This window comes from Typopeltis vanoorti, chromosome 21, assembly GCF_054136105.1.
Source record: "Typopeltis vanoorti isolate ZY-2024b chromosome 21, IOZ_Tvanoo_1.0, whole genome shotgun sequence".
Classification (NCBI taxonomy): Eukaryota; Metazoa; Arthropoda; class Arachnida; order Uropygi; family Thelyphonidae; genus Typopeltis; species Typopeltis vanoorti.
The window spans coordinates 90,123,145-90,142,363 of NC_143569.1; the positions used below are offsets into that span (position 1 = coordinate 90,123,145).

At 35.2% G+C, this 19,219-nt stretch overlaps 1 protein-coding gene across 4 annotated transcripts in view; it reads left to right on the plus strand.

Annotated features, from left to right (window-relative positions):
• The window catches only part of LOC150095098 (HEAT repeat-containing protein 5B), a 665,516-nt gene that overhangs the window by 174,710 nt on the left and 471,587 nt on the right, over window positions 1-19,219 (plus strand). For all 4 annotated transcript variants that reach the window (XM_090410861.1, XM_090410863.1, XM_090410862.1 and 1 more), the window contains exons 10-12: window positions 5,869-6,119; window positions 6,337-6,448; window positions 13,588-13,740. In XM_090410861.1, coding sequence (XP_090266987.1) covers window positions 5,869-6,119; window positions 6,337-6,448; window positions 13,588-13,740 — 516 coding nt within the window. The remainder of the gene's footprint in view (window positions 1-5,868; window positions 6,120-6,336; window positions 6,449-13,587; window positions 13,741-19,219) is intronic.

A 19,219-nucleotide genomic window follows, 5' to 3' on the forward strand; every position in this document is an offset into this window, starting at 1 on the left:
TGTCTTGAGCAAAAGAGAAATCCTAGTTTTTTAGAAGCTGAGGAGGCAATTGTTGTGACATGTTTATGCCAGGAAAGGTTTGATGTCAGGGTGATTCCAAGAAGAAATATCTCATCTTGCCTGGAAATTTGAGTGAACTTGTTCCTTGTTCTAAAATTGAATGTAGTAGTATTATGCAGAGTTGGTTGACGTAACAAGGATGGAATGTGTGGTATACTGTATTTTCATGGAAAGGAAGAGAAGATTATTGCTGATGATAGCAGAAGAACTTCAAGGAACAAGAATGTAAGTTTAACAGAAAGGCAATAGTGAGAGGCTGCCTACGTTAATATAGAGATCATCATCATCAAATTCCTGCCATTCCTCAAGGGGTGTATAGGATATGATAGTACTACATGAAAAATTTACATCATCACTAACTTCATATCTACAATTTTCCTCCAAATCAGTCTGTTACTTGCCAAGACTCCAACATTATCAGATCTTATATTTCTATCGTCTAAGGCACTTTGTACCATATCAATCCACATATATCTTCGTCTTCCTCTGGGTCGTTTTCCTGCCAACTTGGCAGAGAACACTTGTTTTGCTAATCTTTCCTCGCCCATTCTGTTTAAGTGACCATACCACCTGAGATTAGCTCTGCTAACGCATTCCTGGATGCTGACAATGTCAAGTTCTTTCCTAATATTCTCATTTTTAATATGATATTGCCATTGATGCCATCTGTTCATGCCCCTAATCTTTCTCAGGACTCTCATATCTGCAGTCTCTAGTCTTTGGTAAAGTGTTTTACTTCTGACCCAGCTCTCAGATCCATAAATTAAAACTGGTTTGAACACTGTCTTGTATACAGCTAATTTAGTGTTCCGACTAATTTCTCTCTTATTCCATATGAATTTATTCAGTAGACTTCCTACCATCCCAGCTTTGTTGATTCGGTTGTCTATTTCCATATTTAATTTACTATCTTCACTAAAAATTATGCCTAAGCGGCTGAAATGTTTTACTTGTTCTATAGGTTCTCCATTCACAATGAAGTTGATATTTTCAATGTTTCTGCCAATTTTCATTGTCTTTGACTTTTTATTGCTGACCTTCATACCATATATATTACAGCAGTTATTCAATTTAGTCAGAGAATCTTGCAGACTTGTAGCGGATTTATTTAGAAGTATAACATTGTCCGCCTAAAGCAAAGAGCTGACATTAACATCTCCAATTTTGATATCATGTTTAATACCACATTCCTTCATAATGTGATCCATATAGATAATGAATAACAGAGGGGATAATGTACATCCTTGTCTCACACCAGATTTAACATTAAACCATCTTCCTGTACTTCCTTCAATATTAACTGCTGACTTACAACTCAAATAAAGACTAAGTATTGCTTGATATAATGCCCCATTGACACCATATAACTTGTAGCGTATTGAATAGCTTCTCTCTTGGCACCTTGTTATATGCCTTTTCCAAATCGACAAAACTTAAATACAGATCTTTCTTATATTCCCATGCTTTCTCGACTATTTGTCGTAAAGTGAAGATCTGATCCTGACAGCCTCTATTTGATATGAATCCAGCTTGTTCTTCACCAAGCTTTTCTTCCACAATTCTTCTCAACCGTTTCTCAAATATACTTGCATATATCTTACCAGGAACACTCAGTAGGGAAATACCTCTGTAATTCTCACATTCACTTTTATTTCCCTTTTTATATATGGGTACTATGAGAGCTGTACTCCAATCATCGGGAATTCGTCCCTGTGTCCAGTCATTCTGAACTATGCAGTGCAGCCACTGTAAGACTTTTATACCACCATACTCAGCATTTCTGGTCGAATATCATCTACTCCTGCTGCATTTCCATATTTCAAGCCTTTGATGGCTTTTTCTACTTCAAGTATGGATATGTATTCCTGACTGCATGCATGGTCAGTGTTTTTTTATCACTGTGCTGTCATCACTGCTTGTTTCATTTAGCAAATTTTCAAAGTAATTACTCCATACTTCAAGGATATCTTTTTCTCCCATTTTCATTTCACCTTTATCATCTCTAACTCCTTTTACAGCACTCTTTCCTCCATTCCTCAGCTTCTTCAACAACTTCGAGAATGTTTTGCCACCTTCTTGATATTTATTTTCTATGTTCTTGCCAAAGTCCTGCCATGATTTTTTTGTTTAGCTAGTTTTACACAGTGTTTAGCTTTCTTACATTTGTCTCTGTATTCTCTAGGAGCACAAGCTGACTAATTTGCCAGGAACTTTTGATATGCTTTCTTCTTTTCCTTCACTGCCTCTTTAACTTCCTTTGTCCACTACAGAGTTCTGATTTTGCTATCCTTGCAGACTACCTCACCACATGCCTCTCTGCCTGAATGAATCAATGTTTTCTTCAGAGTTTGCCACTGAATCTCCAAGGTTTGATTCTTGTCCTCAAACTCTTTCATTTTTTCTTCAATAATCTTTGTGTATTTTAGTCTACAGTTCACATTTGAGAGCTGCTCAAATTTTATTCACTTTAAAACTTTCTTACATGTTATTCTTTTCAATATGAAATTCAATTTTATCCTGCTCAAGACTAAATAGTGATCACTTCTAATTTCAAATCCTCTGTACACTCTGGTGTCTTGCACCAGGGAGAAAACATTCCTATCAACAATAACATAGTCAATGAGACTTTTCTTATTCCTTGCCTCTTCTCTCCATGTGAATTTGTGCACATTTTTATGTTGGAACATGGTGTTAGTAATAACCAGTCTATGACCTGAGCAGAAATCCAACAGGTATTTGCCATTATTATTAGCTTTTGCTCTTTTCTCCAAATTTTCCCAAAACATTTTTGTATGTCTGACAATCACTTCCTACTCTGCTATTTAGATCCCCAACAAGGACCAACTTTTCCTTTTTCATTTTGTCAGTAGCTTTCTCTAGAGTCTCAAAAAATTCCTCCACTTCTACCTTAGTAGAACATTCTGTGGGACCATAGGCACAAATAAGTCTCATTGTTCAATTCCCCATTCTGATACTTGCCCAAATCACTCTACCTGACACTGCCTGCCGTTCAAGAAAATGAGCATCGTATTTTGTGTTGAATACTATGGCTGCACTCCTTTTCCTTGATTGTCATTGCCTGAATATAACATTTTGTATTTATTGCTCAGAAAGATCTCACCAGTTTTTGTCTTTTTTGTTTCAGTCACCCCTATTATGTCGATCTGGTACTTATCTAATTCCTCTGCTAGCTCGATTTCTTTGCCATTCAGGCTTCTTATGTTGATAGTACCGATCTTTAACTCTAGTGATGTTGAGTTGGGGTGTGTTTTCAGATTTGTTCCAGTAGCTGACTTTTCGCTCACCCTGGTTCCCTGGCTTATATTCCCATGCTTTCTCAACTATTTGTTGTAAAGCAAAAATCTGAGCCTGACAGCCTTTATTTGGCCTGAATCCAGCTTGTTCTTCCCAAGCTTCCCTTCCACAATCCTTCTCAACTGTTTCTTAAGTAATCTTGCATAAATCTTACCAGGAACACTCAGTAGGGAAATACTTCTGTAATTGTCACATCCGTTTTATTTACCTTTTTATATATGGGTACTATGAGAGCTCTACTTCAATCATCTGGAATTCGTTTCTCTCTCTCTCTCTGTCCAGGCCTTCTGAACTATGCAGTGCAGCCACTGTAAGACTTTTATACCTCCATACTTGTACATTTCTGATTAAATATCATCTACTCCAGCTGCATTTCCATATTTCGGGCTTTTGATGGCTTTTTCCACTTCAAGTATGGTTATTGTATTCCTGATTGCATGTCTGGTAAGTGTTTTTTTACCACTGTGCTATCACTGCTTATTTCATTTAGCAATTTTTTGAAGTAATTACTCCATATATCAAGGATATCTTTTTCTCCAGTTTTCATATTACCTTTATTACCTTTATCATCTCTAATTCTTTTTACATCACTCTTTCCTCTATTTTGGAGCTTTTTCAACAGCCTCCAGTATATCTTGCCACCTTCTTGATGTTTATTTTCTATGTTCTTACCAAAGTCTTCCCATTACTTTTGTGTAGCTAGTTTTACACAGCCTTTAGGTTTCTTATATTTGTCTCTGTATTCTCTGAGCACAAGCTGACTTATTTGTTAGAACGTTTGATATTCCCTCTACTTTTCCTTCATTCCTTCCTATGTTTACCATGGAGTTCTGATTTTTCTATCCTTGCATACAACCTCACTACAGCCTCTCTGGCTCACTACATGCCCCTCTAGGTTTCTTACATTTGTCTCTGTATTCTCTGAGCACAAGCTGACTTATTTGTTAGAATGTTTGATATTCCCTCTTCTTTTCCTTCATTCCTTCCTATGTTCACCATGGAGTTCTGATTTTTTCTATCCTTACATACAACCTCACTACATGCCTCTCTGGCTGAATCACTCACTGTTTTTTTCAGGATTTGCCATTTAATCTCCAAGGTTTGACCATGGAAATATGGAAGCTTGAAATCACATCTGTCTCAATCAAAAACTGACTAAACAGTTTATTATATTATCTGATAAAACTATCTATACATTCCATATTAGTGGACATGTCTGTGTACAGTACAGCCACATTCCATGCTGGTATAAAAGGAAGCACCTGAGTCTTCCAGTCTTCATAGACAAACATTAACATTAAAATGGGTCTTACAGAGGAGCTCAGCGACTTTCGATGTAGGATGCCACCTTTTCAACAACTCATTTTGTCATATTTCTGCCTTGCTGCAGGCTACTCTGATTATCTATGTGATGTTATGATGTGAAATGGAAACATCTAGTAGCAACAACAGCACAATCACAACCTGGTAGGCCACATAAAATCACAGAGCAGGATCACCAAGTGCTGATGTATGTAGTGTGAAAATAATCACCTGTCCTCAGTTAAAACACTTCCTACCATGTTCCGAAATACCTTTGCAAACAGTGCTAGCACTTCAACTGTTTATCGGGAAGCTGAATAACATGGGTTTATATGGCTGTGCATCCACACACAAACCTAATATCAGCAAGGGCAACGTTAAACTTCGAATGGAGTGGTGTGAAGCTTGCTGCCATTGGATTCTGGTGCAGTGCAAATGCATTCTCTGAAGTAACTAATCATGCTTCACAATTTGGCAGTGTGATGGACAAGTCTAGGTATAGTGGATGGCTGGAGAATGCTACCTGCCCGACTGTATTGTGCCATCTGTGAAGTTTGGTGGAAGAGCATCATGGCTGTGGCTATATTTTATGACATTTCTGTGTTTCTGACTTTATCGCCAGCAGTTCCATGAAGATCCTTATCTGTATTAACATTGCAATACCCCATCCACAATGCAAGATCTGTGCAGGAATGGTTTGATGAGATCAGTGTTGAAGAACTTGACTGCCAGCACAGAGCTCTAATCTCAATCCTATTAAATATCTGTGGAATGAATTAGAATATCTATTTCAGACCAGGCTGAATTGCCCATCAGTGACCAACCTCACTAATGCTCGTCTGGAAGAATAGAAGGGAATCTCTCAAAATCTATTAGAAAGCTTTCCCTGAAGATTGAATGCCTTTCATAATTAGAGTGAGAGTTGGGGTGAGCTGTTGTCTGGATATTTTTGATCAGATAATGTATATAGAAAGACAGTTACAGAAAAAGCAGTATGGGTTTTTATATTTATATTTGTTTAGTATCTTTGTAATGATTTCCGTGTTATTTGAGTTTTGTCCCCTCTCCTAAAATATGTGCTGTTATACAAAGAGAAAGTATTTGCTTTATTTAACTAGTTTAGACATCAGAAGCTGTTTTATTTTATATATGGTACTTTTTTTTTTAATAATTTAAATATTTGTATTATAGGTTTGGTAGAAACGGTGGTGTCTGTTTTAGTCCATAGCAGTTCAGCTGCTCGTTTGTCTGCAGCTTGGTGTCTTGGTTGTGTTACAAAAGCTGTGCCATCTCAGTTAACACCATTATTAGAACGTTGTATGGATCGCCTTGATACACTGAAGGCCTCACCAGAAGCAATTGCAGGCTATTCAGCAGCATTAGCTGCACTCTTGGGTGCAGCTTGCCAAACACCACTTGGAATTCCTCATAACAGAGGAAAGGTATTACACTTAGTATTTTAATCTGAAAATGATCAGTATCATTTGTTTCAGCATGCTTTGTTCAAGAAATGAATCAATTAATAATATATTAAAATTTTCCTAAACTCTTTATATTGTACATAATGGTTCTGTTTTTGTTAGATTATTTTACATTTTTTAAAATTATACTGAACATAATGGATAAAACTATTCTTTTTGCTATTTTATTATTATGCAGATGATATTTAATCTAGCAGAAGACTTGTTACGTAGTGCTTCCCAGAATAGTAGACTCTCTCAGCAACGCACACAAGCAGGATGGCTAATGATTGGTGCGGTTATGACTCTTGGTAAGTATTATTATTATTGTGCCCTGCTCACTACCATAGCTAATCACAAATCAGTTTTCCTCCATTGCTCAGAAAATACTGCAGACCCTTTATGTTTATTACATGCATCTCCTGGGTTTTAGAAAAATCTTCAGTAGTTTTTCCTAAAACTTTTCTTTTAAGCCATATTATAACCCACTATTTTTACATCTACTTTTGCATTTTTTTTTTTTTGTAAACATTTTTACACATGTGGAGACCACATTGATTGAAGAGTAAATTGCATCATCTAATTCACTGATTCTGTGATCCCTTAGGGGGGTCGGTCACAGCCCCCAGTTAAGAATCACTATCCTAGGTGATGGCACTTATTGGTTTCATTTTGTTATACTCTTGAAGTTCATAATATTCTGCAATTATATTTTCTAGTTTTTTAATCTGTTAATGTAACACTTTTCTCCCGATGATGTAAATCCTATGATTTACAAAAGTAGTTTTTTGTTCTAAATAAAGTAATTTACTCTTCAAACAAAGTGGTCTGCATACTATTATTTAGACGAACAGCTACCAAACCACAGAAATATAAGACTGTTGCATGGAGATGTTAGATAAGAAAGGATTATCAAAAGGGGTATTTTTTTTTTTTCATTTCAATAAAAATATTTTGAAATTAATTATATAATGAAAGGAACAATTATCTGCATTTAAATTTTGTAGATCTGAAAAGGCATATGACAGTACCTAGAGTAAAGCTTTTCAAAATACTACAAACAATTATATGGGATAAATGGAACATTATACAAAGCAATACGTATCTATATTTAAGTTGTAAGTCAGTAGTTAGAATTGAAGGAGATACAGGAAGATGACTTGTAAAGTCAGGTGTAAAGACATCTGTATGGATTAATTATGAAAGAAAGTGGTATTAAACCTGATATTAGAATAGGAGATATCAAACCTAGCTCTTTGCTTTATGCAGATGATGTTGTACTTAGTAAATATGTCCAGTGCAAGTCTCCAGAATTCTCTAAATTGCATGCAAATTTGGCATAAAAATGAACAATAAAAAGAGCAAAACTATGAAAATAGGCAGGGGCATTGAAAACCTCAACTGCATTCGTAATGGGGGACCTATTGAATAAGTAAAATGTTTGGCTATTTAGGCACAGTTTTAGTGAAAATAGCAAATTCGTCACTGGGCCTAAATCAGGGATTTAGGCCCAGTGGCTTGTTCTGGTCTCTTTCCATCTTTTCCTTGTTTGTCCCTGACTTTTATATCCTCCAATTGGGTGGTATTGGAGTATTTATGTATTTATTTTATTTATTTTTTTTGGGGGGGAGGGAGGGGATAATCTTGAACTGTTCATTCTTTTGATATGTTCATTCCATTTCTTTTGGTATTCGTATACTTTGTCCAATACTGAGTCTATTTTTAGTTCTTTATATTTTTCCATGGTTCTTCTTTTGTCCCAGAGAGTATAGCCTGCTGTTCTTTGCAGGCATTTCATTTCTCTAGTTTCTATTCTTTTTTCTTTTGAAGTTTTTATAGTCCATAATTCAGTTCTGTACAGTAGAGAAGGTCTTGCCAAAACTTTATAAACTCTTATTCTTGTATGCTTTTGAACTTGGTTAGGTTTGAAAATATTATTGACTGTACCTGTTATCTTTAGAAAATTTGAAATTTTGATGTCAATGCCAGGTTCTTTTGTATATGATACAGCACATCCAAGGTATTTGAAGCAGTTAGTTTGCTCTAAAATTTTATTTTCAATCATGATTTTACTTCTGGTATGATGGCGAGCTAGTTGAATAAATTTATATGGAATAAGAGAGAAATTTGCCAAAACACCAAACTAGCAGTATACAATACAGTGTTCAAACCAGTTTTGAGTTATGGATCTGAAAGTTGGGTTAGAAATAAAGCACATGATCAAATACTAGAGAACAGAGATATTAAGGTTCTGAGAAAAATTAGGAGAGTGAACAGATGGCATCATTGTCAAAATCATATTAAAAATGAAGATATTAGAAACGAAATGAGTTAAACAATAAGCAAATTAACAAACAGTGAAAAGAATATATGAAAAAAGACTAACAATGATGGGCCTGTCTCAGATTCAAGTTGTATTATGATGGCTAGCAATGTGATGAGAAAAATGTTAGAGATATGCAGCACCAAGAATATAATTTCCTGGCATCTTTAATTTATATATAGTATAACCAAGTGAAAAAACTTGTAGATTCAAAGAGGATTCACAAAGGTGGTCAGTGGTCTTTGGAATGTGGAGTACGAGGACAGATTGAGAGAATGTAAGTTGCAAAGCCTTGTGAATAGGAGAAAGAGGAGGGAGATATGATTGAGACATATAAGCTAGTCAGGGGTTGTTATCAGGTTGACATGGAAGAGATTTTTCATAGAATGGGAGAGGGGGGGATAGAACAAGAGACGATTGCTGGAAACTGTATAAGGAGGGTGTGAGCAGAGGAGTGAGGAGAAGGTTCTTTGCATGGAGAGTGGTTCGTGAGTGGAATGCATTGCCTGAGTGTGTTGTGAATGTAGACACATTGAAGCAGTTTTTTATACTGACTCCATGGAGGTCAGATGTTAATAATAATAATTTAACAAAGCTCTACTGCATCCACATTAATTTAAAAGTTTGCATCATAACACTTCCTTTTAGACTATTCATGAAAATTTGCAATTTACGTCTTCAATCTCTCTCTCTCTCTCTCTCTTCATGAATAGCATACCAGAGCTTTTATACTGCCTTAATTACTTATCTTTGGATTTGCCTTCCCTCCTCTCAGGGTTTTCTCATCAGAGGTTAATTGAAAACCAGCTGAATAAATTTATGTACATGTAGGCTTTACAGTGGCACAAAGTGATACAATCAGCACTACATAGAGACAATACTAATTATATATTGGGTTTTATCCTTTATCCAAGTGTTAGCAAACAAAGTTTGCACCTGAAGTACTTTCAGGCTGGAGCAATTGTGGTAAAGGTAGTATAAGTTCTCATCACTTGCCTTAGTATCTCCAATAATGCAAAGCACATCTCCTTGTGCAGATGTATAATGCTATGCATTAAGGGAAGGGCCACAGACCTACCCAGACCGGTTTCGACCTTTATCGAGGTCTCATCAGTGGGAACCAGACCGAGAGGTGGTGATACTAAGGTGGAAGTAATGGAGAAGTCATATTTACCAGTTGCCAAAGGGTATCACGCCCTATTATTAAAATTCTCTGTATTAGAGATAAGTTTATGGAATTTTTTTCACTTTTCTATGCTACTAATTATATATTTGGTTTTATCCTTTATCCAAGTGTTAGCCAACAAAGTTTGCACCTGAAGTACTTTCAGGATGGGGGCAACTTGTGGTAAAGGTGATATAAGTTCTCATCACTTGCCTTAGTATCTCCCATAATGCAAAGTACATCTCTTTGCAGACATGTATAATGCTATGCATTACAGGAAGGACTACTACCCAGACCGGTTTAGACTTTTATTGAGGTCTCGTCAGTGGGAGCCAGACCCAGAGTAGGTGATCCCAAGGTGGAAGCAATGGAGAAGTCATCTTTACCTATACGAGTTACCAAAAGGTGTCTCACCTTATTATTAAATTACTCCAGATTTAGAGAAAGATGTTGGAAGTTTTTTCACACTTGGTTAGACTATAATAAATTTAGTTTAATCCTTTATCCAAGTGTAAGGAAACAAAGTTTGCACCTGAAGTATCTTCAGGACTGAGGCAACTTGTGGTAAAAGTGGACCAAGCTCCTTGCTGACATTATACATGTTCGCAAGGAGATGTGCTTTGCATTATGGGAGATACTAAGACAAGGAGAGACGAGAGCTTGATCCATCTTTACCATGAGTTGCCTCAGTCCTGAAGATATTTCAGGTGCAAACTTTGTTTGCTTACACTTGGATAAAGGATTAAACTAAATTTATTATAGTCTAACCAAGTGGGAAAAAACTTCCAAGATGTCTTTCCATAGGTCAAGATCCTTTTCACTACTTTCTCTGATGAACCCAGATGACCAGATCTGTGTGCAGTAACCTAGATTAGATGTGGCCATACCAAAACCAAGAGGAATAATAAACTCCTTGTTGGTGTATGTTAAAAATACCAAGCAATTCTAACTTTCTACATCCTTGTTGGTGTGTTCTGCCACAACAGATAGTCTGATTAGCTATTTTGATCACTTCTGCAACATGTCCTTAAATTTCCTTTCAATTGCCATCAAATCCATTCTTAACTTTATCAGTTTCCTACAGCTCATTTCCATCAAAGTAATAAACAGCTTGTAATCTTTTCTTTCCAAAGTGCAAAGTTTGCACTTTGCCACATTAAGCTGCCAAATGTCATCTATTTGGCCTACGCTGTCAGTCCATTTAAATCATCTTGCAATATCACCACATCACTTTTATTGACTGTTGCTCTGCTGAATTTTTCCATCATCAGCAAACAACTTTGTATTCCTCTTCAAATTATTTTCTATATCTTTGATGTACAAATTAAATGGTGTGAACGAAGTACAAGTCCGAAACAAAGATTAGTAATACATATACCATAAAGATTGCATAAATGAATCTGAAAAGACTTTGCCCTACAGCACATCATTAGTCACCTGTCATTTTATGAATTTAGCTCCTCACCATATTACCCTTTGTTGCCCGGCCACCCCCTTATCCATGTTACCAGATTTGTATAACATTTGTGTGTTATATGGGAATCATGGGAATATGACAAGGATCTGTACTTCAGTTTTGTAGATCTGGAAAAGGCATATGACAAGGTGTCCAGAGAAAAGCTTTTCAAAACACTAAAATTATATGGGGTGAATGGAACATTATATAGAACAATACATAGTCTATATATGAATTGTCAGTCAGCAGTTAGAATTGAAGGAAATATTATCTCAATATCTGTTATTCATCACCTGTATAGATTACATTATGAAAGAAAGTGGCATCAGTATTGGAGATGTCAAACTTAGATCTTTGCTTTATGCAGATGATGTACTCCTTTATATAAATTTATATGGAATAAAAGACAAATTAGCCAAAACGCCAGACTAGCAGTATACAAACAGTGTTTAAACCAGTTTGAAGTTATGGATCTGAGAGATGGGTTAGAAATAAAGCATTTGATCAAAGACTAGAGACCATAGCTATGAGGGGTCTGAGAAAAATTGAACTGATGGTATCAATGGCAGAATCCTATTAAAAATGAAGATATTTGAAAGGAACTTGACATTGTTAGCATTCAAGAATATGCCAGCAAAAGTAATCTAAGGTGGTATGTCCACTTAAATAGAATGGGTGAAGGAAGGTTTGTAAAACAGGTGTTTGATACCAAGATGGCTGGAAAAAGACCCAGAGGAAGATCAAGGTCTATGTGGATTGATTTGGTCAGAAGTGTCATGCTCACAAGTAATAGATTGATAAATTAATCATGTAGTGCTGTCATAGTAACCTGAACTCTCCTTGGGGGGTACATATCAGGACATTGATGATGATGGCTCTTTATCCACCTAAACTGTTACTTTATTATAAAGTGAATAAATTACTAAAAGAAAACCTATTCTTCTCGGAACTGTATCTCCATATATAATCCTGTCCACCCATTCCTGAATGATGCTTTTGGACAACTTTTCCAACATCACTGTTGAGATACTGATTGGTCAATAATGTGCTTCTACTGTCTTGGAGTCTCATTTATATACTGGAACGGTGGTGTCCTCTTTTAACTCTCTTGGGACCTTACCACATTAACTTTGAGGTTAGAGAGGCATTGTTAATTCCCATGCAGCCAGTTAAAGTAGTTTTATTTAGAAGAAATTCGTAATCTCAGAAGAGGTTAACTAGAAGCCTCTTGCCAAGGAAGGCCAAAAAGTCATAATTATCCATTTTGAATCTGATGCTTTTAAGGGTATTTATCCTTGAGAAATAATCCTAGAAGAGAGGACTTTCTCCACCACTATTTTGCTATAACAAATCATTTCTTTATTTCTTATAGATCAACCCTAGATAGTATCTGCTATATAAAGCTGGATTCTCTAGATTTCTAATCTTTTTTGTTATGTTAAGTGTTTAACATAAAATGTTTATTTTTTCTCTAATAAAATTTATAACAAAACAGCTGCTTTCCAAAGAAGAAACATGGGTTTAATGATATCTGTAGAGAAAGCAGTGTCAGAAATAGCTATATTCCAAATTTAATTGAAATCAGTTTGACTGATGTAACTTTTAATTCTGCAAAGAATGCACTCACCCACCCACTCCTTTCATTTTTTGTCCACTTCAGCTCAAATTCTCAGGAGAGAATGTAAGCATGAAGGAATAAGAAATTGTAGGATATTCCTTCCTCTTTCATTTTAGTCCAATTGGGCTAAATTTTCAGAGGATCTTAAGCAATGCTAGAAATGGTTTATTTCAAATTTGATAAAAAAAAAAAAAAAAAAAAATCGCTTGAACAGTGTGGCTTGTAAATGTGTCTGCAAAGGACTCCCCCAATTTTTGCCTATTGTACTGAAATTCTCTGAAGAGAATTTGAGTAGTTAAATAGAATAAAATAATAAAAAGAGAAATAAAGTAAGAAATACTCGTATTCCAAAATTAATTGATCAGTGGAATGTGTGGAGGTGTTTGCAGGGGAGGGGAACTACATTTTCAGTAACTGTATCTTTTAAGGAAATTACACCATAGACTAATATTAACTAAATTAAATTTAATTAATATTTCCAGTTGTCCATCAAAATCAAATTGTCATCATCAGAACAAAATATAATAAGATATGTGCATGCAGGCACTACACCAAGTAATGAAGATGAATCTATCAAAGCTTAAAGTAGGCTAGAGTAGTAGAGCAGGCCTACACTTTAGGCTACTCTCGGTGCTTGGTGGCCTGAGTCCTGTTGGATACTTTTGTTTAAAAAAAAAGAAAAAAGTGGTGAACTGATAATATTCAACTTAAAACTGGAACTGTCACAAGTCAAATTCACTTGCGGCTTAAATCAGTGACTTAAGTATTTGGTTATTGGATTAAATACTGTTAGTAAGTTAAGTGTCTTGTGTTCTCATCATTTTAGTAAGATTGATTAATGCAGTAACCAAGACTCTGTAATGTACATTTTCTGTTATTTCTAATGAGGTCCTCCTGTTGTGCGTGGACTTCTTCCTAGAATGATGCTTCTGTGGAAAAACTCTTTCCCTCGATCTACAAAAGAATTAGAATCAGAGAAAAGTCGAGGAGATGCTTTTACATGGCAGGTGACATTGGAGGGAAGAGCAGGTGCTTTAGCTGGTATGTTAGCCATAATTAAATGTCTTTAGTGGTATTATGTATAAATTTCAAGATTTTAGTAATGACTCAAACATAATCATTTAACACTATAATATTACTGTAAAATACATTTAAAAAGAATTGTAATCCAAATGAAACAATATTGGTAACGATTATAGATGTTGGAAAAGGGTATCTATTATACTCCTTGCATTAATGTACATGATGAATGCTTGTTTTGTTTATAGGAGATATTTTAAAGTGCTTTAAAAAAATGCAAACATCACAGTAATAATCTTGCAACTGACAAAAAAATTTACTAGATCAGTGTGTGCTGGTGCTTTATCAACGATGACATGCACATACATACAGCTGCATGTTTGTTCACACAGCTAGCACAATGCGTTCACAGGAAACAGACTAGATGCATGACTGCAAGCCAGATCCCGAGCAGACCTGCACAGGTGGTGGGGGCTTTCACAAAGTGAGAGACCCCCAAAAAACAAGGCATCACTGTATTTTAATGTGAATCCCACTCATAAAAAGTTTTTAAATTTTATAATTCAATGATTACCATTAGGTAATCTGGAAATCTTACCCTAGAGATCAGGCATGGAACTGTTTCAAGCCACTTCAGACCTCCAAACATTCATGTTCACAGTGGGGTGTGAACCCTCAGTCTGGAGCAGGTATGCTATCCACTTGGCCAACCAAGCCAGCTGTATTCTTCTTCTCATAAACGTAAAACAAACTGGATGGCTTTTAGTCAGCACCAGTCCCTTTCAGGAGTGTTTCCCATTTCAACAAGCCTCACAATGTCCATTCTCAAGCTTCAAGATTATCTGCAGTGAATGCTTTAAACTCTCAGAGTTTAGAGCATTGATTGTAGGGATCGTGTGTCCCTATCTCATTTCATAAGGAAGGTTTTGAGTTTATATATTCAACCAAAAAGAAAATCCTGATATATAAAACACAATACACACAAAAACTTAGCTACAGTAATCTACTGTTTATCTGATCTCTGGAATAGCAATCCTTCAACGATTTGAACCCTAGGTCAACCGACCTCTGAAAGTTCACTTTCCTATGATACGTTAGTGTTCTTGTACAGTCAGTCAAATTTAATTGCATTTTGGTTTTTCATTAACACTAGATATCACTCTTTATAGATATGTAGAAGCATGATAAACTGCAAATATAACATTAAATGGGTAATATAACAGAAAAAATTCATAACATTGTCGGTTAAAAAAAAGTATGGCACCTTAAATGAATTTATCACTTTCTTTAGAATGCCATTCAAATGGATGCAGTCATGATTTATATATGTGGTCTCTTGTTTATATTTACTTAGCTGTTGTCATATCGATGTTTGTTCTTCTTTTTGTCAATTTATTATTTTACAGTGTAGACTCTCACATTTCCTTTTAGCTGGCTAAGAATAACATTGTTCATTCTGACTTCCTAAATTTAGTAAAAACAAAGATTACAAGCATTTATTTGTATGGTCTATTTTTTTCCATTCCTGCACTATCTACCATGGAGCATTTTCCATTTTGAAAAATCCCTTAATGTCCATTCTCCAGCTTCAAGATTATCTACAATCAGTAGATAATCTACTGCTTGCTGAATGTTAAAATCTGGTTGTTATTCTTTTCACAGCATGCCTAGAACAAATATTCTTACTTCTTGATTGGAAAGAAACAGGTCTGAAGATAAATGGAAGATATTTAAGCTATTTACACTTTGCAGATGACATAGTTATCTTTACTTCAACTGTGCATGAATTAATTATAGACTCATATCTATGAACTCCAAATTGCTAGCCAAAATAGCTGGCCTAAAGATAAACCTAAAGAAGATCCAAGTTATGTTCAATAGCTATGTCCAAACCAGAAATAATAAAAATCATTAATGATGACATTAAACAAGTAGATCATTACATATACTTAGGACAACAGATATCAATGGAATAAAATATGAATGAAATTAAAAGATGCACAATGAGTGGATGGAAAGAATTTGGAAAATTACAGTCAATATTCAAAAGCCAACTACCATTATGACTGAAGAGAAAAGTTTTTAACCAATGTATTCTTCCTGTATTGACATATATGGCTGGGAAACATGCACACATTAAATGAAAGGAAATTCAAAAATGAAGAACAACACAATTTAGCATGCTTGGTATCACAAGAACAGAGCACGAAAGGAATATGTGGATAAGAAATCAAACCAAAGTCTCAGACATCATAAGATTAAGAGTGAAACATTTAAAGTGGCAATGGGGTGGGGCATATTGCTCATTTAATCAAAGATCAATGATGGACAAAAGAAATACTCAATTGGATTCCTCAAGAGGAAAGATGACCACGATGCCAACCTACATCACAGTGGATTGATGATATCTTCAGATTTAATTAATTAGAAGAAACACACTTATAAACCACAGTGAAAATTATTTAATTGTAAATATTTTTATGCTATCAGATTTGCAGGAGTGATACAGGAAAGGAGAGCCATAGACAGATGGTTTTGGAGTAATCTTGGAAAGGTCTTCATCAAGCAGTTAACTGACAATGGCTGGTGGTGATGATGTTTCATTCCTGTTAACTGTCTACAGGAAATTTGTATCTACAATTACTTCATAAATCCATAGGATGCATATTTTTTTAAATGCTTAGAAACACAACATTTTTTCCAGGAATGATTTACTTATCATTTGCTGTCACAAGTAAAAACACATGTAGAGAGCAATTAACTTCTGGTTTTGGAATTGTTTTGCTAGAATCTATACAATACTAAGTGACTGATGTTAATCATATACATTGATGTTAGTCATATACATTGCTATAAATAATGAAATTCATTTCCTGGTCACCTTTATGCTATCAGGTATTTGTACATTCAAATTATTTCATTTAAGAATTAGTTTATTATTATTAATAATTCAAGCATGGACAGCTAGAATTATTAAACAATAGGTTCAGCAGAGTTATGTAATTTTACTTAATAGCTGGATAATATAAATTAGATTTTATAAAAAAATTAAGACAATATGTATTTTACTTGTACAAATATTCAAGAAATACACACCACCCAGAAGAGAGGTGTCTGTTTTTACAAATATGACAGAATAGCAGGAAACCATTTTGCTGACTGCAGATAAATACAGGTATCCCTTGCTTAATGCGGGATTTGATTAATGCAGCAAAATTAATTGCGACAATCCTTTTATATACATGGCAAGAGTTTTAATTAACGTGCCTTTAAATTTACCACGCAAAAACATGCAAGCCTTGAGGAGTGTTTCCTGGCTGAGAGAAAGAAAGTCGTGAGCATGATGACGTCATTCCTCACATTAAGCATTAAGAGTGGGTGTATTACAAGCTCCAGTTGCTCTACTATATTTACAAATTACATTCCTCGTAAATTTTACAGCCCATTAATCATGTCAATGAATAATTTAGAAATAACTTAGCTTTCAAAGCTCTTTTACTTTTAGATAATGCACCTGGCATCCAAATTCTCTTAATGATCTGTGTGAGAATGTGAAAGTTTTATTTTTTCCACCAAATATGACATCATTGCTACAATCCACGGACATGGGCATCATTGCAACTTTCAAAGCCTGTTTTCTTAAAAAGACATTCTCAAACGCAGTAGAAACAACGGGAGAAAATGTGATTATGCTCCAAGAATTTTGGAAAAATTTTAACATTAAGCACGCAATTGAAAACGTTCATGACTCATGGGAGCAAGTGTCTTCAAGTTCATGAGAGCTGTTTGGAAAAACCTTTTGCCAGAATGCGCTAGTGACTTAGGTGGTTTTCAAAATCCTGTGAACAACGTGGTTGAAGAAATCATTGCAATTGGTGAAGAAATTGAGCCATTTTGCTTGTTATCATAGAATTTATGCTGATAAGAAAAAAACTAAAACTGTTCAAACGACTCTTGATAATTTTTTGATAAAAAAATTGCAGTAATAACTAATGTAGGTAAAAGCAATTATTAAACATTTACTTTGCATTTTTTTTTTTATCTTTCCTAAAAGAGTACCATATAAAACAAATTATTAATACAATAATTAATCATAGACAAATTGTAATTTTTACCATTGATTATTATATTTGATTAACGTGATTTTGTTATACATGGTAACATTGAGGATTAATTAATCGTGTTAATCAAGGGATACCTGTATGTACTTCTGCCTTTTTAATAATAATCAAGTTAGTACTATTTGCTTAAATTAGAAAAATAAAACTACCAATTAAAGCATTCAAGATTCATTTTGGGGGTGCTTAAGGGTCAAAGCTGTATAACTAAGAGGAGACCTCCACATAGCCTTTAAAGGAATGCGGAGAACCGACCAGGGCTTATGACCTAATGTCCAATCCTCACCTTCTCGTGGTGCACCCTGTTGGATATCTACTTGGATACTGAACGAACGAGGATTGGCTGGCAATTTGGGATTTAGCCGACCAAATTGTATTATTGGTTAAACCAAAATAAAAAAATGATGGTACAACATGACAGAATTTCATGCCGGCTGGGGCGTTGCCCGGTTAAACAAGGCCCCCGTTGTTTTCGCCAGGGAACCAGGGCGAACATCGAAAAGTCGGCTACCGGAACAGATCTGAAAACAAACCCCAACTCAACATCACCAGAGTTAAGGATCGGTACTATTAACATAAAAAGCCTGAATGGCAAAGAAATTGAGCTAGCTGAGGAATTAGATAAGTACCAGATTGACATAATAGGGGTGACTGAAACAAAAAAGACAAAAACTGGTGAGATCTTTCTGAGCAATAAATACAAAATGTTATATTCAGGCAATGACAATCAAGGAAAAGAAGGAGTAGCCATAGTTTTCAACACAAAATACAAGGCTAATCTTCTTGAATGGCAGTCATTCTCAAGTAGAGTAATGCGAGAACAAATATCAGAATGGGTAACTGGACAATGATACTTATTTGTTCCTATGGTCCCACAGAAGGTTCTACTAAGGTACAAGTGGAGGAATTTTTTGGATGCTTTAGAAAAAGCAACTGACTACAATGAAGAAGGAAAAGTTGGTCCTTGTTGGGGATCTAAATAGCAGAGTAAGAAATGATTGTGAGACATACAAAAATATTTTGGGAGAATTTGGAGAAAAGAGCAAAGCTAATAATAATGGAAATATCTGTTGGATTTCTGCTCAGGACATGGACTGGTTACTACTAACACCATGTTCCAACATAAAAATGTGCACAAATTCACATGGAAAGAACAGGCAAGGAATAAGAAAAGTCTCATTGACTATGTTATTGTTGATAGTGATGTTTTCTCCCTGGTGCAGGACACCAGAGTGTACAGAGGATTTGAAATTGGAAGTGATCACTATTTAGTCTTGAGCAGGATAAAATTGAATTTCATATTGAAAAGAGTGACATGTAAGAAAGTTTTAAAGCGAATAAAACTTGAACAGCTCTCAGATGTGAACTGTAGACTAAAATAC